General features: G+C 51.7%; 1 protein-coding gene across 4 annotated transcripts in view; it reads left to right on the top strand.

Moving 5' to 3' along the window:
- Serpinh1 (serpin family H member 1) overlaps window positions 1–25,576 on the top strand; it is a 671,742-nt gene that overhangs the window by 643,868 nt on the left and 2,298 nt on the right. For 3 of the 4 annotated variants that reach the window (XM_051149012.1, XM_051149014.1, XM_051149013.1), the window contains exons 2-3: window positions 21,063–21,100; window positions 24,603–25,264. In XM_051149012.1, coding sequence (XP_051004969.1) covers window positions 24,646–25,264 — 619 coding nt within the window. In that variant the 5' untranslated portion in view covers window positions 21,063–21,100; window positions 24,603–24,645. Of the gene's footprint in view, window positions 1–20,936; window positions 21,101–22,296; window positions 22,341–24,602; window positions 25,265–25,576 lie in introns of those variants that run through there. The other variant, XM_051149015.1, reaches the window with a different exon arrangement.

The following is a 25,576-nucleotide window of genomic DNA, read 5'->3' as shown; positions in this document are numbered from 1 at the left end:
TCCCAGCACTCGGGAGGCACGTGGATCTCTATGAGTTCCGGGCCAGCCTGGTCTACAAAGTGAGTCTAGCACAGCCAAGGCTACACAGAGAAACCCTGTCTCAAAAAACCAAAAAGAAGGAGGAGGAGGAAGCACGGACCACAGAGGGCACAACTGGGACAGGGTCAGGTAGGTCTATGTCAGGTTAATGAAGGGTGATGCCTGGCACCCTCTTCTCCTGGATTCCTGATCACACTACCTGACTGTGGTCCTTCCTGTCTCATGACTGGGGATCCTGACTCCATACTGACTGACCTTTTACCAGCGTTCTTGACTGCTTGTCAGAACTGGTGTGATTTTTGTCCCCTCCACTCTCAATTGCAGGGCTGTTATCCCCTGGATTCTGGGCTCCTTGTCAGATTTACTTCGCTGCCCTTAGCATAGGGCCTACGTCAGGTTCAACAGGTGTGTATACATTTTCTGTAGAAAGCAGGTTGCCTACATTTGGCCGCCTCTGCCGCCCCCTGCTGCCTGACACTGGGTACTGCAATATAAACTAAGGTTGGCTCTGGTTCTCAAATTCTGGTTTCAGGACCTCTTTGACACCTAAAACTTTTGAGAACCCCAACGAAACATGATTTTTGGACTTATATATGCTGAAATTTATTATAAATTAAAATTGGCAAATCTTAATTTTCTGTAATATTAGATCAAGCATACTTGTCAGTAAAACAACATGCTTTAGGAAAGATAACTATAGTCTCCCAAATTTAAAAAAAAAGACTGTGAGAGCTAATAAGCTGCATCGGTTGATAAAAGTGCTTGCCACTGAGTTTGGCAGCCTGAGTTCAATTCCCAGGACCCACATGGTGGAAGGAGAGAATTGCCTCAACTAGTTGTCCTCTGACCTCCACATGCACACAATAGCACACGTGTGCCCACAGACACGCACAAAATAGTAAATATTAAATATTTTAAAAATCCAGCACCCACTGTGAGTGCAACAACAACAAAGAACCAGGAGCAGAGCTTTAGCGAATATCCGCGCACACCTGTCCATGCACTGTTCACCTCAGACGAAGGGTGAGAGCGAGCCAGATGAGCAGGTAAGGAGCGCACAGCATTCTTCAGCCCTAAAAGAGACAGGAATTCTAACATAGCAATACAGCGTGAATGCGCCTTGAGGATATCAGGCCGTGAAGTAAGCCAGACAGACACACAAGGACAGATGGCAATTGATTCTTCCTGCACGAGGCACCCAGAACAGAGAAAAGCAAGAACAAAAGTTCCCAGGAGCTCAGGGAGCAGGCTGGGAAGTCAGTGTCTAATGGGCACAGAGCTTCAGTTTGGCAAGATGGGGAACATTCCAGAAACGAATGGTGATGATGTAGCACCACATGTGTGCACATATGAACCATGCCTAGTACACAGTACATACTCAGGACAGTGTAGAGCGTCTGCAAGAAGGCTTAAGCTCTTTTTTTTTTTTTTTTTTTTTTAGTTTTACATGCATTGGTGTTTTGCCTGTGGGTGTCAGATTTGGAGTTGCAGACAGTTGTGAGCTGCCATGTTGGTGCTGGGAATTGAACCTGGGTCCTCTCGAAGAGCAGCCAGTGCTCTTAACCGCTGAACCATCTCTCTAGCCCAGCTCAAGCTCTTTTAAAAATGTCTTTCTCTTATTTGTATTTGTATGTGTGTTTGTTCACGAGCATGCACGTGCCTGTGGCGCTTGTGTGGACATCAGAGGAAGCAGGGTTCCAGGGACCAAACTCTCTGTCTTGGTGGCAGCCACTTTTACTTCTAAGCCATATAACCTGTCCTCGAAATTCCATAGTAACATGAAAGCATCATTCAGAGAGAGAGATGGTGTGCAGGCCTGTAATTCCCACATTCAGGAGGAAGGCTAAAACAGAATTTTAATTTTGAGGCCAGCGTGGGTTACATAGTGAGACTCATATGGCAAAAATAAAAAAGAAGCCAGGCAGTGGTGGCACACAACTTTAAATCCAGCACTTGGGAGGCAGAGGCAGACAGATCACTGTGAGTTCGAGGCCAGCCTGGTCTACAAAGTGAGTCCAGGACAGTCAAGGCTATACAGAGAAACCCTGTCTTGAAAAACAAAAAAAGAAAAAGATAAGAAAATATCATTTTTCTGCCACTGGGTTATCTGATCAAGAAGTCACTATACAATCACAGCCCTCTCCTTCCATTTTCTTTTTTTGTTTGTTTGTTTTGTTTTGTTTTTCGAGACAGGGTCTCTCTGTGTAGCCTTGGCTGTCCTGGACTCGTTTTGTAGACCAGGCTGGCCTCGAGCTCACAGCGATCCACCTGCCTCTGCCTCCCAAGTGCTGGGATTAAAGGCACACGCCACCATGCCTGGCTTATTGTCCTTTTAGTACCTGTCTTTAATACATATCTATTATCTGTCTACCTATCTATCTACACACAGACACACACACACACACACACACACACACACACACACACACACACGCCTGTATGTTGCCACAAAGGAACTTGGAGCCTTTCAGTACTAAACCCTTGCTCTACCTGTGTGTTCTGTGTGACAGCTTGGGAGGTGTCACAAAGCACTTTTGTCGCAGAGGATATGCTATCACAACTGTGTTCAGGAAAAGTGTCCGTGAGCTGAGCTGGCCACCCTTTCCACAGACCATCTCTACCCCTTAGAAGAAACACTGACAGTTGAATTACAGCTATGCAGACTTGGGTGGCTGGCAGACATTTACTCAAAAGTGAGTGAAGTTCATCTGCCATGTTTCTTGGCAAAATGATAGCACTTCTTGCTAATGACAAAATTCAAACTTTCAAGGGAAAACCAATCAGAATCTGGAGACTCTTGTGTTACTGCTGTGAGCCTGACAGCCTCCGATGAGGTCAGTGGTGCTCAGCAGTGAAGGTGATTTGTTAAGACAGTGTGTTCTTCAACATTTGGAACAATACTTGATGTGACGTCATACCTGGAGAAAAGACACATCTAGGGGCTGAAGGGACGGCTCGGGACTTTAGAGCACTTGCTGCTCTTGCAGAGCACCCAGGTTCTCCTTTCTGGGTAGAGTTGTTGGCTCACCTGTTCACTGCTTCCTTCCTTTCTTCATTCCTGGGAGTTTATTCTGAGCTATTCCTTGGTGCCCAGCATTACTGAGATGCTGACACGGTGGGTACATCTCTGCTTTCATCAAAGGGACTCGGTAGTAGAGGGAAGGAAATGATGAACGCCTGCCACTCAGGAGGAAGAAGGAGCTGACATTCAGGTAGACACTGAAGCAACTGACAGGAGCAAAAGCCCAAGGGGTTCTTATGGAGTGCCTAGTGTCCACGTGGCTGGAAAGGAGGGAGTGACCAGTGGGAACAGAAGAGATAAAAGAGACCAGGTCATGGAGGCTATGGTAGGAGTCTGACTTTTCCTCAGGTTCCTGTGAGAAGACAGTAGAGATAAGTGACTGAGGAGTAAGAGCAGATGCTGAGGTGCATTGATGGCAGTGGAGGAGCAGTGGGGCAGACTATAGTGGCTGCAGAGGTGAGGTCATACCCTTGGATGTCTTTCAGAAGTGGAGGACAAGAGAACCTCAGGAGTCACTCTCAGAAACTATCCACTTTGTCTTTTCAGTCTCTCACTGGCCTATGTTCACCAAATAGACTAGGTGCTGTGGCTGGCCAGTGAGCCCCAAGGATCCATCATCCTCAACCCACACACACCCCACCCCACACCCACACCCACCCCAGGCTCTGTGATTGTAATGCAAAGAATCCTAGAATTAAACTCAGGTCTGCATGTTTGCAAGGCAAACATTTTATTGTCTGTGTCATCTCCCCTGGTCCCAGGATTTTCTGATGAATTATAAACTCCTTGGTAGGCTGTAACAAAAAAAAGGGAGGCATCAAAAGCACCCCAATTAGCTAGTACAAGAGGAAGATGAGGGAGCCAGCCAGAGTTCACATTTGAACATGTTATTTTCCAGATGTCCTTTAGACAGCTCAGGGGGAAAAAAACGTTGAGCCCACCATTGGGCATACAAGTTTACAGGATATTTCAGACTAAGGGAAAGGTGATCAGAGGGGATTGGCAAGGCAATCTCGGCTGCCAGAGAAGAACGGGAACAAGCTATAGGCTCTGGAAGCCAGGGTCGGGACAGAGCAGAGCCAGCAGCAGAAGCCCAGGGAGAAGGCTAAAGATCAAGTGAGAAGGAGCCATAGAAAGGGGAGACGTGGGCTGGAGAGATGGTTCAGCGTTTAAGAGCACTGTCTGCTCCTCCAGAGGTCCTGAGCTCAAGTCCCAGGTGGCTCACAACCATCTATACTGTAATCTGATGCCCTCTTCTGGCCTGCAGGTGTATATACAGGCAGAGCACTGTATACATAATAATAAATAAATTTAAAAAAAAAAAAAAAAAAAAAGAAAGGGGAGAAGGGTAGCCTGAGGGGTGGCCAGTGCCAGTGCACAGGACAAGCATAGAGGATCCCCACCACTGCCCCAAACCTGGACCCAGAGTCTAGGGAGCATCTTGAACCTTGGAATCAGAGTTCAGTGGAGAGACAGCCCTGGTCCCAGGCTGCTGCAGAGGAGAGGGCAAAGGGAGGGGGCATCAGAGGCAGGCATACATGCCTCTCTTCAGAGAGGGTTTGATACACAGCAGTGGTTCTTGACATGAGGGTCATGACCCCATTGGCAAACCTCTATCTCCAGAAATATTTACATTACGATTCACAACAGTAGCAAATTTACAGTTATGGAGTAGCGACAAAAATAATTTTAGGGTTGGGGGTCGCCACAATATGAGGAACTGTATTAAAGGGTTGCAGCATTCGGAGGGTCGAGAACCGCTGCCCTAGAGAAAAAGGACAAGGTTTCCCTAAGCCCTGTGTGTTAATGGGAGGGGTGAGGTGACAGGAGCAGCAATGACCTTGAGGAAGTGGCAGGCTGGGGCTAGCGCTCAGGCAGAGGGGCACGTGTCCTCCCGGAGACGGAGAGAAGGCCACCTGTCCCTTCGTGGGCATGGGGCCTGTGGGGGTTCTCTGAATCACACAGTGAGACTCCCAGCTGTTTGAGGGTTGGCAAGGACAATGTGAAGGAGAGGAGTAGGCAGAAGAAGGCCGCCCTGGAGGGAGAGAGGGGGCCAGTGTCTTGGGGACTTAGATCTAATGATGCTGGGTCCCTTTTAGTGACATATATGACCAAGCTGTAACCACTTCAACAGAGCGCAGGACACTTCCAGCCAGGCTGGGACTCAGGAGGGTATAGGTTAGTGGCTGTCAGGCTAGAAGAAGATCCAGGCCTGTATTTGCCTACTTAGGCAAAGGTGACCCTCCCTGTGCCATCGTGGCATGCATGTGTGCTGTGGACATCTAACAGCACAGCTATGGCTCTGTCCAGAGGGCCCACTGCCTATCTATTCTGAAGCTCATTGTCTGTAGCTGGGCACCTGGTGGGCATTGTCCCCACCTCCTAACCAGAGCCTCCTCTCAAGCCTTGGCCAGCTCCCATGGACTCCTTACACCTGGAACTTCATAGCTGAAGGTTCAACTGAGAGCCAAGAATGGCCCTTCAGTTTGGGGACAGCCCAGCCGAGCCTTATGGTGTTGTGAACAGCCAGACCCATCCAGGAAAGTCCCTGACTCTTATTTCTTGGCTCCAACTCTGTTCTCCTGTCCTGACACTCCTCTTAGGTCACTCAGGACGAGATATGCTTACCTCAGACACAAAGCCACTGTCTGTCTTAGGTTGGGGAAAGGTCAGCAGATACTAAAGGGAAAAGGAACATGTATTTTCTGCATGCTTCTGGTGTGGTCTGTCTTTGTACTAGGAATTGGAATACCCAGGCCTTGCTCCTGGCACAGTGGCAACACTCCTGATTTTCTCCTTCAAAGCAAAGAGCGCCTTCCACAGACTCTCTTGCAGCCATCTGTGTTTCCAGGACTAAAGTCCTAGCAATTGGAATGTAAGCAGAATTGCTGTGTATGACTTCTCACAAGTGCCCTTAGAGAGACTAGCGTGTAGTTAAGTCCTTTTTCTATCTGAAGTCTAAAAAGTGGATGTGATGACTTGGGCTCTGGCTGCCATCTTGGTTTTTGGAGACAAGTATCACACCCTTGTAATAAGGGATGCATGTAACAAAGACGCCGCATCACCTCTGGATGATCTATTTATCCAAGTGAGGAACACTTATCTGAGTCACTGTTATTCTGTTAAAATTGAGCCTGCCATGCTTTTCCTGAATTATCTTACCGTCATCCTTACACCGTCTCTGCCAAGTGGATGTGAGTGACCTCCTTTTAGGAGAGATACTAGGAGGCTCAGAGACATTAAGCAAGTGATCCATGATCCAAGGCTGCTCAGCTGCTGTGAAACTGAAACGGAATCAAGTCCTGGTCACTCTCATCACTGGGCCCTGCTGTTTCTATGAAACCTGGGGCAAGCAATCACTCTGGGGTTGACCTGTGGGTGTGCACCTGTGGGTCTGGACTGTGACATCACCTGCTCTTCCCAGGTGTCCTTTACCCATGGTCCAGACACCTCTGATGGGCAGAAGGAATGCTGCTGGATTACAGCTGCTATAAGATATCCCATGGGGGCTGGAGAGATGACTCAGTGATGAAGAGCACTTTCTGTTCCTCCAGAGATCCTGAGTTCAATTCCCAGCACTACATGGTGGCTCACAACCACCTATACTGGGATTTAATGCCCTCTTCTGGCATGCAGGTATAAAGACAGAGCGCTCATCTATATAAAATAAATAAATAAATATTTTTTTTAAAAACATGACAACCCACTGCTCTAGTTTTCCCAAGACTGTCCCCACTGGAGCCTTAAAAGTCCTATATCCTTCATTCCTGGGCAAATCAGATCTGTTGGACTTGAGCTCTGGCCCAGTGGGGACCTGCCACTGTTCCCACAGGCAGCCACTGCTTGCTGGCTTCTAAACCTTTGCTTCCTGACACCACTCACTAGGAGCCTCCAGATGTTGGGCGGGGTTGAGCCAGTAGAAAAATAAAGCTTGTCATGGCCAGCCAGAAGCACCAGCCCAAATGCCACTGTGTTTGCCCAGCACTCACCCTGGATGGCAGTGCCCCCCTCTTACCCTCACTTGTCCTGTGCAGCACCCCTGCCTGGAGGGGTCTGAAGTGAGCAGGACTTCACTCAGACTCCAGCCAGCCCAGAGGAGCCATCTTCTTGACTCAGGACAAGGGCATCTGTGCCAGAAAGATTCCCCTCAAAGCCAACCTCTTGTGTTTTCCTTCTGAGAGGCCCTAGCCGGAGGTGTTTGCCTGTGAGCTTGTTTCCTGGGCACACAAGGTTGACATTCCCTGATCTGGTGGCAATAGCAAGGGCTGAGACAGCATGGCCGGTGCCTGGCACGGAACCAGGGCTGAGCACAGATTCTCCTGTCCTGTTGCTGTTGTTGCTGCTCTACACACGTCCCATGGACACAAGAACCCAGGAGTAAACCAGAACCCACCCAGGACACCTCAAGGAATGCACAGTCTGGCAGAGCTGGGACACAAGGACACTTTTCAGAACACATCAGTTGCTGGGGTGGGGGTGGTGTGTGCAGAGGAGACAGCCTCAATTTTCGGGGAGTTAACCCTGAGGAAGCAGACAGAGTTGGCTGACCCTGTGGACTAGAATGCAGCCAGGAGGGTCAGGGACACGAGGACAGTTCTTGCAGCTTCCCCAAGCTCAGGATTCTGTCCTGTACCAGCAGTGACTTCAGGCCTCTTCCTGCCCCTGGGGTCTCAGTGGTAGCTCTAGAAGTTGGAGACCATTTTTGCTGAGCACCACAGGGTGCCCCTATTTGTTTCTTTGTTTTGTTTTGTTCTTAGAAGAAATTGTTGATCCTGTGTGGTGGTGCATGCCATTAATCCCAGCACTTGGGAGGTAGAGGCAGGTGTATATCTGTGAGTTTGAGGCCAGCCTGGTCTACAAAGCGAGTCCGGGATAACCAGGGCTGTTACACAGAGAAAGCCTGTCTCAAAAAACCAGATAATAATGATGATAATGATGATGATTAATTAATTAATTAAAATAGAGGAAATTGTCTTTCTGCCCTGGCCTCTCTCCCACCTTTGTGCCAAAGGAGGAAGCATCAAGAGAAACTATCAGTGTGTCTCCACAGAGGGGCGACACAGGACCAGGCTGGTCCTCACACATGCTGAGGCTGATGACCACGTATGGGTACACTGGGGTGAGTCAGCACATACCAGAAGGGGATCTCTTTGCCAGGGTGGATGAGACAGAGGGGGTCTACACTCGGTGGACCACGTGAGGGCCTGTGGCTGGAGGTGGGGGATGCAGGAGAGAGAAAACTGCTAAGATTCCATCAAATCTAAGGAGAGGAGGCCTGGAGCAAGAGTGAGATCAAGGAAACCACAAAAACCTCATCCTGAGCCCACCAGGAGCAGGACTCCTTCCTCCCTGCCCTGGGCCTGCATGTCTCCGTGCATGTCCCCCTGCATGTCCCCGTAGGCTTACAACCCACACCTCTGCCACCCTTGAGGGCATCGCATAGCCCAATGGCCAGGTTACAGGTTAAACTTCCTCTTTCCTTAGAAGATCTTGTCCAGCAAGCACCTGGAATTCCTCTACATGTAAATAAGGCATTCCCAGCACCTTAGCCCCCAACCAATGATGTACACTCACCCCCGAAAGCCTCTACCCACTCCCAACGGTTTACGTAGCCGTTGTCATCTCCCCCCCCCACCCCCCCTCCACACACACACACAATTAAAGCTGCTCAGGGAAGCCTGTCTCCCAAGAGTCTGTTCTCACTCTCACAGCCGTCTGTCTGAAGAGTCTCATCACCTCCGGCCAGTCCTGCCACACCTTCCCCCTCAGGCCACTAGTCTGATCTCAGACTATCACGCTGTTAAGGGAGAGGGAGTGGAGTGACAGGACAGAAACGATCCTGGGAAGGAGAACCTGTCAATTAGTCAACTTTGAACATCCACCATGTCTCAGAGAGGCACCCCAGGCCAGGCCCTGCACTGTCAGACAAAGAAGGAGGTTTTTTGTTTTGGTTTTGGTTGTTTTGTTTTGTTTTGGTTTTTGTTTTTGCAGACAGGATTTTTCTGTGTAGCCCTAGCTATCCCGGAACTCTTTCTGTAAACTAGGCTGGTCTCAAACTCAGAGATCCTTCTGCCTCTGCCTCCTGAGTGCTGGGATTAAGGGTGGGTACCACTACCACTTTAGCCCTATCCACACCACCTGGGGGGGCTCATTAACACAGCACTCGTTAGGCCACACCTCCTAAATTTTCTGATTTATAGGTCTCAGGTGGGATTCAGTGCCTAGCCCTTCTAACAGATTCTGATCCTAAAAACTACCGGGAAAGTGCAGTGGCTCATACTGGCCACTAGAGGACAGAAGTGTCCACTGGTCAGGTCTGGTCCCACCGATCCTGTCTTGGGGGCCCTCTTACACGTCTGTTTAGCGTTTGCTGTAGGGGCCCCGCCTAGGGCTCTGGGGATAACAAAGGCGTGGATCAACTCAGTTCCTCCCATTTGGGTCTCAGGTTATGGAAAGGAAGGCGTGTCTTCTAACCCGGGATAACTGCTGAGGGAAGGAGGTGGACACAGGAAGTCTCCGGCTGTGAGAGGAGCAAGGATTTAGGGTATTCTGGAAACAACACAGTGCTTGAGGTGAAGAAGAGAAGCAGGGAGGAAGAGGCTGCTGAAGATGGCAGGGGTAAAGGAAGCTTTGCTGCCGGGCTTGGCGTAGCTTGAGAATTGCAAGGAATCCTGTGTTGGAACGATCCCCTGGCAACAGTGTGGAGGAGGATGTAAGGCTAGTAAGCAGATTAGGGGCAAAGGTCGAGAAGGAGGTGACCAGGTAAAGCAAGGGTGACAGTACCATCAATCTCTGCATTCACGTATGGGTCCCTATGCCCGCGTATCCCTACATCCGTGACCCATCGTAGACATACATGGGGCACCTTCTCTGAGCCCAGCTCCGGGTTAGTGTCAGATGCTAGGTGGTACTGGTGCTGATGAACGCAGACTGTTTCTATCTTATCTACAGAGCTGACCTCCCAACAAGGAAGACCACAGATCAACCGCCAGTAGCACAGGGAGCTGACTTGTTACTGCCATGGCCCCTGACTGATGCCCAGCAAACCAAACGGCAGGGGCTGGGTTGCACTGGGGGCAGGTTAGGAAGTAGGAGGTATCTCCCAAACGAGTTCCTGACCTGGGCATCCCAACTCAGCAAGCACAGATGACTCATTCAGCAGAGCCTGGCACCTCTCCTGCCACAGGCCAGGGCCAACAATACACCTATTGAGGGTTCTTACCCACTGCCCCAGACCATCTTTCTTGGTCCGTCCTCCCTCAGCCACACAATCCTGGCCTTCACTGAGGAAGACAGGCCAAGATTATACCTGGGTACCAGAGGCTGTGCAGAGTCAGCTAGTCTGGGCAGAGAAGTGCCCACAGACTCCTTCAAGCATCCAGAGCTCTTACTGTAAGCGCCACCCAAGTGTGATAACCAGGAGCGGCTGGGTGGAGGAGATAACTTTGAATCTCCTCTGAGCCCTGATGCTCTGGATTCCTGGAGCACCCTGTGATTGCACACAGAGATAGGATCGGCCTTGTGAACGGATTGATGAAGTCAAGCCAAGCAGAGCTTTGGTTTCTTTTGTTTTTTGTTTTTTCTTTTCTTTTCTTTCTTTTTTTATCTTTCTTTTTGTTTGTTTTGGTTTTTGTTTTGTTTTGTTTTTGGAGACAGGGTTTCTCTGTGTAGCCCCGGCTGTCGTGGAACTCACTTTGTAGACCAGGTTGGCCTCGAACTCACAGCAATCCACCTGCCTCTGCCTCCCAAGTGCTGGGATTAAAGGCATGGGCCACCACACCTGGCAAGCTTTGGTTTCTAGAAAGCTAGCCTTCTTGCTGCCCCTAGACCATGCCTCAGTTCTCTGGCCTTGGCTCCTCTGCTCCTGCTCCTCCCTGTGAGGGAATACTGGCCTCCCCCAATAAACTGCCGCGATGGGGTGTTTTCACCAACGGTAAGAATAATGGTTTCCTGAAGGTTGCCCGTGTCCTAATCCTTGGAACCCAGAATCACACCCATTTCGTAGTGAGGAGACATCGCATGTGTAACTAAGTTCTGATCTTGAGAAGAGACGAACACAATCAGGAGAAAGTCTGACCTGGGGAAGGAATAAATGGGGGGGGGGATGATGAAGACATCCTAGGGAGGGGCCCTGGTGCTGCCCAGCTGCTGGTCTGGGTGTTGTTTGTGTTTCAAGTCAGGTTTCCTGTGTGTAGCCTTGGCTGTCCTGGAACTCACTCTGTAGGCCAGGCTGGCCTCGAACTCACAGAGATCGGCTTGCTTCTGCCTCCCAAGTACTGGATTAAAGTGTCACCATCAGCTGGGCGGTGGTGGCACACGTCTTTAATCCCAGCACTCTGGAGGCAGAGGCAGGCGGATCTCTGTCAGTTCGGCCAGCCTGGTCTACAGAGTGAGTTCCAGGATAGCCAGAGCTGTTACACAGAGAAATCCTGTCTCGAAAAACCAACAAATAAATAAATAAAATAAAAAATAAAGTGCCACCATCGCCTGACTGTGATGCTGCTGGTTTTGAAGGCTGAGGCAGAAGCTGAGAGAGTCAGGGAACCATATGGACCTTTGGGCTGGGAAGGACAGTGTGGTGGCTGCTTTTCTTTGTTAATTTGACCAGTTTTGGAATCACCTGGAAGATACATCTCTGAGTGTGTCTGAAAGTGTCTCTCCTGATTGTGGGCAGAATAATCCCATGGGCACCCATGTTTAGTAAGCCTGGACTTACCAAAAACAGAAGGAGAAAGCTAGCTGGGCACCAACCTCCTTCCCTCTTTCCTACCCTCCCTCCTTCCCTCCTTCCCACCCTCCCTCCTTCCCTCCAGCTCTCCTTCCTGACTTCAAACACAATGGATTCAGCTGCCCCACTTGCTAAAATGACTTCCCCACAGCCACCATGGTGGACTGTATCCCCTCAAATCACAACCAAAGAAAACCCATTTTAGCTGGGCAGTTATGGCTCATACCTGTAATCCCAGCACTCAGGAGACAGAGGCAGGCGGGATCTCCATGAGTTTGAGGCCAGCCTGGTCTACAAAGCGAGTCCAGGACAGGCATGGCTGCACACACAGCATTTGACCGGGGCTCAGGGTGAGGGTGGGGAGGGTGGGAGGGTGTGGAGAAAGCAAAGAAAACTCATCTTTCCATAAGTTGCCTTCCTTGATTATATTGTCACAGCATTAAAACAAATAATGGATAAAGACAGATTCACTCCTGGAGTGTCATATTCAAAAAGTCTGACCTCTAGAACCATAAGAATAAATTTGTGTAGCCGGGTGGTGGTGGCGCACGCCTTTAATCCCACCACTCAGGATGCAGAGGCAGGCAGATCGATGTGAGTTCAAGGCCAGCGTGGTTTTTCGAGACAAGGTTTCTCTGTGTAGCCTTGGCTTGTAGACCAGGCTGGCCTTGAACTCACAGCGATCCGCCTGCTTCTGCCTCCCAAGTGCATGGTGGCATAACTCAGGAGGCAGAGGCAGGCAAGTCTAGGACAGCCAAAGCTACATAGAGAAACCCTGTCTCAAAACACATAAACATAAAAAGAGTTCAAGGGTCATCCTCAGCTATATAGGGAGTTTAAGATCAGCTTGGAATACATAAAAGCCTGTCTCGACAAACTGAAACAAGGGAAACAGGAAAAAAGAGAGAGAAGAAGAATACACAAAAGGAGGAAGAGAGAGGAAGAGGAGGCCCCTTCCCTTTCCACCCCTCCCTTCTGATTTCTCATTTCATGACTCTTCCCCAGGAAAAGACTTGCCCACAAGAGGTGGGCGGATGGCCCTGGCCGTGGCTCTGCTCCTTAGGCTCCTCGCTTGCCTTTCCTCCCCATCTGGTCCAGAGAGCTCTGAGCCATGAGGAACAGCTGTATGCCAGCATCAGCTAGGTCTCCTTCCCCTCAGGTGAAAACACACACACACACACACACACACACACACACACACACACACACACACACACACACACACACACACACACACACACACACACACATCCACGCCAGGGATCTGGGCGCTTCCATGAAAGGCGTGTTTCCCTCCTGAGTCAGAGCAGGCTGAGAACAGACTGCCTTTAGGCCTGGCTGGGCTGTAGTCCCAGGCCCCAGCCTTCCTTGAGAGCCATTCCCCCACCTTCCTGCGGGAACAGCTGGGCAGCGGCCAGCACAGCTGCATCCCCCACCCCCTCCACAGGGCCTGCAATGATAGGCCCACGTTGCATCAGCTTGGCCTGTCTCTGTGCAGCTCCAGTCCTGACAGCCAATGAGACCCAGCCGAGTGTACAGACCCCAGTGCTGGCCCCACCCCACCCACCGAAGATCACTCAGGCAGCCTGGTCCACCCGCGCATTCTCAGCCATGGAGGAGGAACGGGGAGGGGGGCGGGGTGGGGCGCGGGGAACTGCTCAGGAGCATCCTGCATGGCTTCCCGCTGCCCTCTTCCGCCCTGCCACCCATCTTTCCCCCACCCCCTTCCCCTCTCCCCTCCTTCTCCACAGGGGCCTTCTGGCATCATTGGCCCCTCCTGGGGACTATGGAATCCCACGGCCTCCCTGCCAGTCTCCATCTCATGGAGAGGACCACTTTCACCCAGGGAGGCCTTTCTCCTTGCTCCTTTGTGGCCTCCAGCCCAACCCACCACAGCACATTCCCTGGCTCTGCTTTCTTGCCAGTCAAAGCTCCAGCCCCTGCTCTGGGTACTTAGTCTTCTCTGTGATGTCTTCCCAGCCTCCTTTCCCTGAATGCCAAAGCCTGGGCTGGTAGGAGAAGCAAGCTCTGCTAAAGGGACCTGTCGCCCCAACCAGGGTTGCCGTGGAGAAGTCCAATTCAAAGGGTCTCCAAACAGCCAGAAGCTTCCCCAGCACTGCCCTTCCCCAGCCCCCACCCCACCCCACCTCCACCCCCCACGGGCGTCTCTTTAAGCATGGCCTCCCATTGGATGTTTTTTCTTTTTTCTTTCTTTCTTATTTATTTATTTATTTTTATTTATTTATTTATTTGGGTTTTTGAGACAGGTTTTCTCTATGTAATAGCCCTGGCTGTCCTGGACTTGCTTTATAGACCAGACTGGCCTCGAACTCAGAGGTCTGCTTGCCTTTGCTGGGATTAAAGGCATGTGCCACCACGCCCAGCGGATGTTTTTTTCTATTTACTTTTCTTGGTGTTTTGAGGTGATTGAAAAGCACATGCTATTGAAGAAAAATCCAGAGCAGAGAAAGGAAAATGAGGTGATATACATTTGTCTCCAGAGACAGTACTAAGCCATTTAAGAACACTGCTTCTGAGCCTTTCTCTGAAGACTGTACACATCCATGTATGTATGTATGTATGTATGTATGTACGTATGTTTCAATAATTGCTTGCAATAAATATGCATTAAAAAGTAAACAAATTCACAAGGCTGCTGGCAGTACACCTTTAATCTCAGCACTTGGGAGACAGGGACAGGTAGATCCCTGAGTTCGAGGCCAACCTGGTCTGTTTGAGTCCCAGATGAGCCAGGGCTACATTAGTGAAACCCTGTTTCAAAACAAACAAGCAAAAGTAAACAAACCAGCCCTTTACCTAGCAGAAATGACTTCAAAGTCAACAGGAAATCACAGGGTAGCTAAGCTGGCTCTGTTGTGATATGCGAACGTCTTTCCAGCTGTCTAGCTCCGGACATGGAATGCTCACAAGGATACTACTGTTTTATAAGCTGCTTTATTTTTCATCCAACAATCACCAAGCTGTCGTTCTCAGCCTGCGGTTGGAAGGGCTCTTGTTCTGGTTCTGACATCGTCGATACTCTGATACTCTATTCCCCGTTGGCTTTGTCTCCAATTAGTTTGTTTGAGACTGGGTCTCATATGCAGCCCCAGTTGTTTTAAAACATACTACATGCACTAGTCTGCCCTTGAGCCCACAGAGATCTGCCCGCCTCTTTCTCTTGTCTTCTGGGTTCAAAGTCATACACCACCATGACCAGCCTTTGTTTTCATGTTTTATCACTACAAAAAAAAAAAAAAAAAAGCCTTGGGTTAACATTTTTTTAAAAAGTCGCTTCTATCTAAAAAACACTTCCTCCAGACAGATTTTTTTCTTTGTTGTTGTTGTTGTTGGTTTATCGAGACAGGGTTTCTCTGTGTAGCCTTGGCTGTCCTGGACTCACTTTGTAGACCAGGCTGGCCTCAAACTCACAGAGATCTGCCTGCCTCTGCCTCCTGAGTGTTGGGATTAAAGGTGTGCGCCACCACATCCGGCACAGATTTCTAATAGTGAATTCTTTCCCCAAAGAATACAAGTTGGTATTAACACAGTCCCCAAATTCATGACCAGGGCGAGGTGAGGGCCTTACACTCTGCCCTCCATCCAGTTCTCTGCAGCGATGATGGTCCATGGGCCTGGTCAGTGTTTCTCAGTGGCCTCCCAGGGAGGACCCCCGTGTAGCAGAGGCCAGCGAGTGAGCAAGCGAGCGAGTGCTCTGCACTCTACTTTCTGCCCTACTCTAAGATCCAGTCCCTTCCAGGATGCTCCCACCCCATCTATGCTATTACAAGGAAAGAGCCTGCTTGCTATGCTTTTAAAGCCTGTGGTAGGGGCTAGAGAGACGGCTCAATGGTTAAGGGCACTGGCTGTTCTTCTGGAGGACCCCGGTTCAATTCCCAGCACCCACATGGTCATCTGTAACTCCAGTTCCAGGGCATCTGACACCCTCATACACTTACATGCAGGCAGAACACCAATGCACATAAAATAAAAATAAATAAATCTTTAAAAAAAAAGTTTGTGGTATAATAAATGTTGGCTCTGACTCCAGCAAAATATTTTCTTAATTTCTGTCCTTCCCTTTCTTCCTTTGCTAGGGATTAAACCAAGGGCCTTTGTGGGTGAGAGCTGTGCCACTGAGCTACCATCTCCCACTGCAAACATGCTGATTGCTCCTCCTGCCAGGAGTGTGTGTGAGCTTCCTGCTCTTTTCAGGCAAGATCGCACTGCTCCATCCAGACCATAGAGAATGTGGAGCTGAGCTGCAGAGGTTAGACCGATGGCTCTCAACCTTCCTGATGCTGGATGCCTTAACACGGCTCCTCATGTTGTGGTGACCCCAACCATAAAATTATTTTGTTGCTACTAAATAACTATAATTTTGCTACCGTTATGAACTGTGATGTAAATATCTGATATTCAGGGTATCTGAGATGCGACCGACCCCTGTAAAAGGGTCATTCCGTCCCCAGGGGTCGCGACCCACAGGTTGAGAACTGCTGGTTAGAGGCTCTCCGCTGTCAATAGCTGATCTGTGGAGGAGGTTGAGGGGACTAGATCCTGACATAGACTTTCTGACTCCTTGACTAGGCTGTCATTCTTTGCTTCTGAGTCCAAGGGAAGACTTCCTTCTAGCCACAACCTTCGGCTAACTTGTGTGAGTGTGTGTGTGTGTGTGTGTGTGTGTGTGTGTGTGTGTGTGTGTATGTGTGTGTGCTCGTGCACCTGCGTGCACACTCACAGGTCCACAAAGCATGGGTATGAAATTTGGGAACATACGGAAGACAGAACAGGAAAGGCTAATGGCAGTTCCTCAGGGCGGATCAGGGTGACAGCCTGTGAGGGTGAGCAGTAGGGTGTGAACTGGAGATCCTGACCTGGGTTTCTTTGAGATAACAGGGTAGCCAGTGAGCCAGTGGGTCATGAGCATCAGTGGTACACAGCATCAGAGCCGGGATGAGGTTCCAGGGTCCTTGCATTTGGTAACACAAGGGTGCTGCATGAGGCCAAAGCACATCAGAGCTGAGGAGTCGGGGGAGCATAGGCCATAGCTCATTTCTGGGTCTCAGAGATGCTATGATGAGGACAGTTCTGTAGCCAGCCTAGTCATCACTATTAATACCAGGCAAGTACACCACCTGGGAGAAAGGCGAAGGGAAGTGACATGCTAATCATTACATCCAAAGGCCTGGCGTTTCCCTGAGTGAGAAGGCCAGAGGGAAGAGCTGGGAAGAGGCAAAGTGCCAATGTTATATCACACACACACACACACACACACACACACACACACACACACACACCTCATGCGGTGCATTTGGGTTGTCAGACAGTTGCATGCGAATAACTGAACGCACATAGGCGTCTTGAAGGGTCTGCCGCTGAGTGCTGAGTATGCTGCATGGCCACGTGGACACACATAGGTCTCCAGGGCCCTTGGTGGCCTTGGGTCCCCGAGGATTGTGCCAGAAGGGCGTGGGTGAGAACGCTAAAGTTCCTGAGTGGCTGCAGATGGCTAGGGGTAGGGCCTGCTCTGGGAGGAGGAGACAGGAGCTTCCCAGTGCTCATTGCCTGCCCCCCAAGCCCCTGCCCCCCCCAACCACCCCCCACCCCCCGCACTTCTCTCTCCCTCGTGGCAGCCAGCAGCACAGCCTCCTTAGATGGAAGGCCCCAGCATTCTTGGGAGAGTTAGAGATTGCAGAAGTCCTGACTCACGCTTGGGCTGAGAGCTCACTTGGCCTCTGGACAACAATCTGAGGCTGTCTGTAGGCCCTGCCTCCAAGGAGAGGAGGCTGGGACTGGCTGTTAAGTCTCTCTCCAAAACAAAGAAGGGTTGCACTTCCTCTTCTAGATGGGAACAGCCTGAGGGGACCACTCCAGGGTCTGGGACAAAAGCACTCAATTGTCAGGCTGTTGAGCCTTGCCGGGGCTGTCCTCTCTCCCCATCCACTTAAAATGGATGCTTAAAATGGGAACATTTTCACTTTCTGGAAGGCTCAGATAGGATGGAAGCTGTGGCAGTGTGGACACTTAAATGACAGGCTAGTGTCTGTCCTAGGGGGTCCGCGGCATGAAGACTGAATCTAGTCACAGGGACGAAAGGAAGTTATCTCGATCATCCCTGCCAAACTGTGTCCAGCTTACGGGAGGGTCAGAAAAAGGGCAGTGTAAGGGGAAAATGGCTCAGGGTATGACACTGCCTCCCCCCCCCCCCCAGCTCAGCTCTGATTGAGATGTGCTGTGTGACCCAGGACAAATAGTGGTCCCTCTCTGGGACTCAGTTTTCCCTTCTGGTGAGTGTGGATGGAGGGGACTGGGCAGAGCTATGTTCCTCCTGGGTGGCCGTGCTCCCAGAGCTTGGAAACGGGAATGACACGCTGGGCACCCGGCGCTGGGCAGGGTGGCGGGAGCAGAGCTGCAGACACCCGAGGAATCCAGACGCAACAGGAGTTTCTCAGACCCGTTTGAATCTCCTCCTGCTCCCTTCAAAAGAGGCTTTCTCCAGAGCAAGCTGCCTGGAGTGTGGGGGAAGGGCTCTCCGTGTCTGGGCTGGGCTCTGAGCAAAGAATAATGTGGCCGAAGGCTCTTGACATTTTTTTTGCTGATGTTGAAAATTTAAAGGAGCCATGCATGGCCTTTCCTCTTCTTTTCTAAGGACATGGAGCCAGCTGCTTCCCACATGTCCCTCACTGGCCTGGTGATGGCTTTCACCCAGTACCTTTCTGGGGAGCTAGGGACCCAGAGGGAGGAAGGTGAGGCCTCTCCCCCAGTGACAGTCACTGACAATCTGGGTGTGATAACGTAGATCTCAGGCAGGCTCTGCAGCCTGACAGGCCTAGAGGAGGCTTCTGGCCAGTTGAGCAACACAAGAGGTCTGTGAAGCTGCAGGTGGGGTCCAGCCCCGCACACTGCTCTGTGTTTCTGCTTCGCTGCCTGTAAACCAAGGGTGTCTCTGCTCTCCTACTCCTTTTAGGATTTGCCTAACATAGTGAGCCTCAGTTTACCCTCTGCCAACTGGGACTGCCATAGCCCTCTCAGAGTCCCCTTCCAATGAGGCCTGGGTGCTGACAGATGGGCTGGTAGAGCAAGGGGGGGGGGGGGTAGGGCTGTATGGGATTTTCATAGTGGACCAGCTGGAAACCCAGGACACCTCCACTGAGCTTTCCTTCCGCTGGCTCAGTTCACAGCCTACCAACTGAATTCCAAAAGACCCTCAGCATACAAGAAGAGGATGAGAAGGTGGGGGTGGGGGGCATGGGGGGAAGAGGGTAAGGGGGGAGATGGTGGGGGGAGGGGGGAGAGGGGTGGGGTGGGTGGTGTCCTGGCCTGGGATCTAGGTGGCATCCTTACATAGCAAATGCCTCTCCTTATGAGCAGTACACAGTGGATGCCGGAGGAAGCCAAGAAGACCTCCTTGGGCCTGGAAAGTTTCCTCCAGATCAGATCCGCACTACAAAACAACAGCGGGGATGCCAGGTCACTGTTTTTAGGTGGAGGCGTGTGCTGGCCTTTGGGGACATGGCAGAGAATGCTAAGTTTGCAGATGGGAACTTAGTCCAAGGTTTTTTAGCTTAGGCTCACCTTGAATTGACCGTCCTTTTGCCGCTCACCTCTAGCATATGACACTAGGCCTGGGACCATGACTTTTTTTTTTTCCTACTAAAATCCTTTGACTCTGAGATTCTAACGGGCTTCCTACACTCGGTTCAAAGACTTTATGGGGCTTCTGTATAAGATTATCATCTGTGGCGGTCGCTTGAGGATCACTGTACCCTCACATCCTTTGATTTGGGTCTAAATCTATTGGGTCTAATATATTGCTCAGACTTAGTGTGGAAGGCTGGGCGGCAAGAGCCAGGTCTCTGTGGAGCAACCCTCCCCCACTGTTCCCTGTAGCTGTTAGATGCCAAGACTCCAGAGAAACCATCTTTTGGGGTGCTGCGTGCAAGGCTTCATCTGCTCAAAGAAGATACTTTGAACGGAGTGTGAGTGAGTACAGGGGCTCTCTGGGGCTGGGGCTCAGTGGCAGAACTCTTTCCTTGCTTTCTTGAGGCTCCGGTATTGATCCCCAATACAGTGAAAAGAAAAAGAAAAGGCCTCCCCTCCCCTCCTCACCTCTCTAGGGCATGTTTGTCTGTTGTCTATCATGGCACTATCAGAAGATTGGGGGAGGGGCATCTTAAAACAATGTGCCTCACATAGTGAATTCTCCATAACTGCACCCACCCCTCAGAAAGGACTTCCCCGGGGGGGGGGGGGCAGGAACTTTGCCCAGTGTGCAGCTTTGTGCACAACACCTAGAAGAGAAAAGAATACTATCAGTTAACTCAGGGCTCAAGAAGACGCTATCTCAGTGAAGGAGGGTGGGGGCGGGGAAGGGTGGGGTGGGAGCTGACAGTGAGACCCTGAGCCTTAAGATGGAGATGGGGAGCAGAAGCAGGGATGACCAATTTGAGGTGGAGAAAGGGCCAGTTATGACTTAACATCACATTTCAATCAAGGGCACTGGCTCAGAAAAGGAAGGTCACCCAACACAGTACTGAACACACCCAGGATGTGTTCACCTCTTCGTGGATCCACCTAGGAGTCTGTCTCTGAAATCAGTTCAAGACTTGGCATCCAGGGTGAGGGTCCAGGTGGGACTCTCAGGGCCTCCCCTCCCCAGGGAGGTTTCAAGGATGAACCTGGGAACTGGAGAAGACTCCTGCCTTTCTGACTCTCCGAAGACAAAGAAGAGGGACCCTGACTAAGGAATAGAGACAGGGGCCCCTACTTAAAGCTTGACAATAGTGGGCAGTGGAGGTGCTGGGGCAGAGTAGGAAAACGTGTGGCAGAAGGGTTCTGTGACTAGCGCAGGCTTGTGGGAACAACCTGAGAAGGGAACTCTAAGTCCTTGGGAGCAGGACTTTGGAGCCAGTCTGCCTTTTAACTCACCCTGTAGTCTAAAGCCTGGTTTTCCACTTCCAGGACCGCAGAGTCCAAGAATGCCCAGGCTCCCAAGGTCTACCTGGTGCTGACTGAGCGTCCCCCAAGCCCAGTCGGACGAAGGGGGCAGTAGGACCCAGGGGCTGGGAGAGCGCCCGCAGGCGCAGGGGCGGGAGCCAGGGCGGTTTGGGGGAGGTCTTTGGCTCCCCCCACCCCCTTCTGGGAGCCACGGCGCCCTCCGGAAGCGTTTCCAACTTTCCAGAAGTTTCTTAGGACAGGCAGGAGGGGGTGGAGTCAGCCATATATAGATCCAGGGCCCGGGGCCGTGAGCTGAGCAGAGCCTGTCTGAGAGTGTCCTGTCCGTCCCGGAGCAGCCCGGCCCGGCCCAGGTGAGGGGCGGGGGCGGCCGGGAGATTTGGGGTTACGCATTGGCCAAGGGGGAACGGATCTCTCCCTAGGGCACTGGGGTCCTATCCAAAGCCTGAGGTCCTAGCACTGGAGGCCAATGAGAGATCGGACAGGGAACAGGCACGCTTGGGGGCCGGGTTAAACATCGCGGACGGACTGAAAAAGTGTGGAGGAGTCCCGGCAGCTCAGGGAAGGTTAAAGGTGGCAGCGGGGACTGAGTGGAGCTGGGACCAAACGCAGATGACCTGCATAACAGAAAGGGGGAGATCTGACTCTCCCATTGTCCACGGGGAAGGGCCAGCTCTGCAGCTCCTAACTGTGGGGTGAAGGCTCAGGGAACAGCCAGCCCAGCCTCCCCGCAGCCTATGTAGGGGCCTCTGAACCTCGCAACAGAGATGCCATAGCCTTGGTTTCTCTTGACCAGGAGTAGTCCTTCCTAGCCGTTAAGGACCCCATGCTTTGGGGAGCAGTCACTTTTTAATCAGCATCCTACGTAGAAGGTGAGGGAAGGCTGGATTTGACCAGCACTATTTTCACCCTACCCGAAAAGGGTGTCATCAGGGTCCACCAGGCCCCGGGTGGTGATTTGAGTCACCCTGGGCTTTCCGTCCACCCGAGTGGTTCCTGCACGATGAGGATTTCCTCTGAGGCCCGAGGTATCCTGCCTCCACCTTCGGGACTTTCCTGAGCTTCCAGACGAAAGGAAGAAGGCATTCCCTATTTGCTCTAAAGGCCTAGCTCTCCACTTCCCCTGTTTTCCTTCTGGGCCCTCTGGGCTGCAGGGCCCGGACGGAGGCTCCTGGAAAACGAGGGGCTTTGGTTGCCTGGAAGTCGGGCCGGGCCGAGGCCACACCCTACTCTCAGATAGTGCTGTACCCATCCCCCATTCCTGTTTAGTCCTTTGTCTGTGTCCCAGGATTCCCTGCAGAGGTATTTTTGTAGTGGGTTTCTGTGTAACGGGATACCACAGGGTCTGCAGAGAGCTCTGCTGAAGGCAGAGCCCCTTAACTGGGAAGCTTGTCTTGCTTGAACTGAGGAGGCCCAAGCTGGGCCCTGGTTTCTCCCTCCTTATCCACCTCCATACTCTGGGTATCCTTTGGCGGCTGGCCTGACAGGCCTCTTGCTCCCCACATCTCTAGGGGAGTCCCCATTTCTTCACTCTTTTGTTTTCTTTCAGAATGAAAAAGGCAGGCAGTGATCTCCCTCTGAGGCACTTTCAAGGTACTTTTAGACCCTTCAAGTGTCTGAGAAGCCCCCTGGTGTTCGTGGTCCCTGCCTCCTGGCATCTGCTCCCTTTCTCTCCTGTCACAGGCTCCCAGGGCCAGTGGTGGGCATAGCTTTTGGCTCTGTGGTATATTATTTTTTGTTTTGTGTTGATGGGACTGTAAAATGTCTAACCGTGGCTGTGGCCAGAGGGCTGGCATTTCCCTGTGGCAGATGGGCTGGGCTATGGGAGGCTGGCTTGCTTGCAGAGACTTGCCTACTTTCATTCCTAACGCTGGGGATAACAGGGTGGCCTTTCTCCCCGGCCCTGTCTCTTTCCCTCAGGCTTCTGAAGTGGGAGCCCAAGCTGGCTTTCCAGTTCCCTAACCCCTCTCTCTGCTTGTCTATGGAGATAAGGCAAATGACGCCTGCCACGTCACCAGGGGCCTTGCGGGCCTGCCTGAGGAATCCCTAACTAGTCATTTGGAGCTTTTTGGAGAAGCCCCTCCCAGGTCCTAGTTGGCAGGGTGTGGGGGGGCGTCAAGATGGTGACTGCCACGTGGCAGGGCTGGGCTGCAGGGCTAGGCTTCCTTTCCTTAGGAAGGCTGATGGCCTCTGCTGGATTAATGGTCCTTTGACTAGGGTGGCCCACGTGTCTGTTGATGTGATGTAATCCATAGCACGTCATTTTACTCTCGTCGAGTGTCGAGTGTACCGTGAATTACAAGGTCACCTTGTGTTTGAGGTTTTAGTGAGGAGGGAGGCTGTCTGGGCCTGAGGCCCCAGCTCCCTGAAGAGCGAGAGGTCCCACATCATACCCCAGGTAGCTATGAGTCTATGGTCCTCCACCTCCTCTTCCGCTCCAGTCCCTTTGCACTGGTTTTTTCAAGGTCCCTAGAAGGGAAGCCTCGAAGGAGGGAGGGGGAGGGGGACCAGCCCGCCTTGGATGCCAGCAATGGGGCATCTCAAATCCCATGCTCTCTCTCAGACAGGCCAGGCTCTCAGGGGTCTTCCAGCAGGGTATGTTTTTTTTTTTTCTTCCTGAAAGACGATGAAAGTGGGGGGAGGGTTTCAGATCAGGGCACGCCATCCTCGAATGCGGCTGTTTCTGATCTTTCTGCTCTGTGGAATCCTCGCCTGAACTGCTGCGTGGACTGAGGAGGGTGTGGGAATAGAGACCCTCATGATGCAGGACTTCAGAAAGAGGGGGCTAGGCCTTGTCTTGGGGACTCTTGCTGCGGCCGGACTTGAAGGCATCTTCGAGGTTCTAGAACAGATGGTGATGTGGCCACTGCTGTCCCATGGGAGGGCAGAATGGAATTTGTGGCTCTGGGCTTCCTGAAGGATGGAGGGAAAGAAAGGGCCTGTGCTTCGTTGAGCAGTAACTCACCCCCTTCCTCAGGATCTTGCCCTCACTGCTCTCTTAGGAAACCCCTTCCACTCCAAGTTTCTAAAGACTTGGTCCCAAGAGCATTTGTCGTGCGATTTCCCATCCGGTTCAGGGGCTGTGTGGGCAGATGGGCAGGCCAGGTCCCTGCTAAGAAAGAGGCACCCAGGCGTGTTGGCACACGCCTGTAATCCCAGCATTCTAGGAGGCAGAGGCAGGTGGATCCCTGTGAGTTTGAGGCCAGCCTGGTCTAGAGTGAGTCTAGGAGCAGCCAAGAAACCCTGCATTGAAAAACCAAAGAAAATTAAAAAAAAAAAAAAAGACCCTTACTCCTCAGGAAAGAGTCTGAGGCTGGCATGGTAACACACACATGTGCACACTCAAGGTCACCCTAGGGCCAGCAGAGTGGAGCATCTGGGTTCCCCCCATTTAATGAGTGAACCGGGAGGTGACTTATTAATGTCCTAGGGCAGAATGCAAGGCATGGAGAGAGCCAGGCTAGCAGCTCCATCCCACATGGCATCCTCTGCTCAGACACCTGGGCTTCCTGCCACTCCAGCCAGGTGGTCCTGACCCTTAGGAACAGATATGCCAAATGCTGGGCATTAGGATGTTGTAGGGAACCGGATAATGCTAGGTCTCCAGTTCTGGTGGTGACATCCTACTTCAGGACAGCTGTAGATTCATAATGAACTTATAATTAGGTATCAGTGTTAAATGTCCTATGGGGGACATCAATAGGTGGCCTGGTAATGTGTCAGCTCAGAGGCTGGGTGGCCCTAAGTCAGGTCTGGGTTACAGAACTGAGTTCTCATAGCTTTGTCACCTTGGTGGCTTGGTGGGTGGGGTAAGGAGAAAGGCATAAGCTTCAGGGTGGCTCTCTCTCTCTGTAGCCCTCACAGGTCCTCTGTGGTGTGCACAGCCCACCTCCCAGCCATGCGCTCTCTCCTCCTGGCCACCTTCTGCCTCTTGGCTGTGGCCCTGGCAGCCGAGGTGAAGAAACCTGTAGAGGCGGCAGCCACTGGTACTATGGAGAAACTGAGTTCCAAGGCGACCACACTGGCAGAGCGTAGCACAGGCCTGGCCTTCAGCCTCTATCAGGCTATGGCCAAAGACCAGGCGGTGGAGAACATCCTCCTGTCACCCTTGGTAGTGGCCTCGTCCCTGGGTCTTGTGTCACTGGGTGGTAAAGCCACCACAGCCTCCCAGGCGAAGGCCGTGCTGAGCGCAGAGAAGCTGAGGGATGAGGAGGTGCACACAGGGCTGGGTGAGCTGCTGCGCTCCCTCAGTAACTCCACCGCTCGCAACGTGACCTGGAAACTGGGTAGCCGTCTTTACGGGCCCAGCTCCGTGAGCTTCGCCGATGACTTCGTGCGCAGCAGTAAGCAGCACTACAACTGTGAGCACTCCAAGATCAACTTCCGAGACAAGCGCAGCGCCCTGCAGTCCATCAACGAGTGGGCCTCGCAGACCACCGACGGCAAGCTGCCAGAGGTCACCAAGGATGTGGAGCGCACGGACGGGGCACTGCTCGTTAATGCCATGTTCTTTAAGCGTGAGTCTCGGGGATGGGGTTAAAGAGATGGGGCCCTTATCCCAATCTCCCGAGCTTGCTTTTCCTTATGCTGAACCCTTCATTGCTTCTCATCTGAACATGGCCAAGGCGGGGCTATTTTAACTATTCACATGATGGACACCAGATCCAGGGCAGCATCTAGGCAGGAATCTCATGGGTAGGACTGTACTTCACCACGTTAGGGTTCTTGCTTGTATTAAGGTGGAACCTATAGGACTCAGTAAACAAAATGAATTTTAAAAACCATAGAAAGCACTCAGGAGGCAGAGGCAGGCGGATCGCTGCAAGTTC

This window comes from Acomys russatus, chromosome 7, assembly GCF_903995435.1.
Source record: "Acomys russatus chromosome 7, mAcoRus1.1, whole genome shotgun sequence".
Taxonomy (NCBI): Eukaryota; Metazoa; Chordata; class Mammalia; order Rodentia; family Muridae; genus Acomys; species Acomys russatus.
This window is presented reverse-complemented; position numbering and strand designations above follow the sequence as displayed.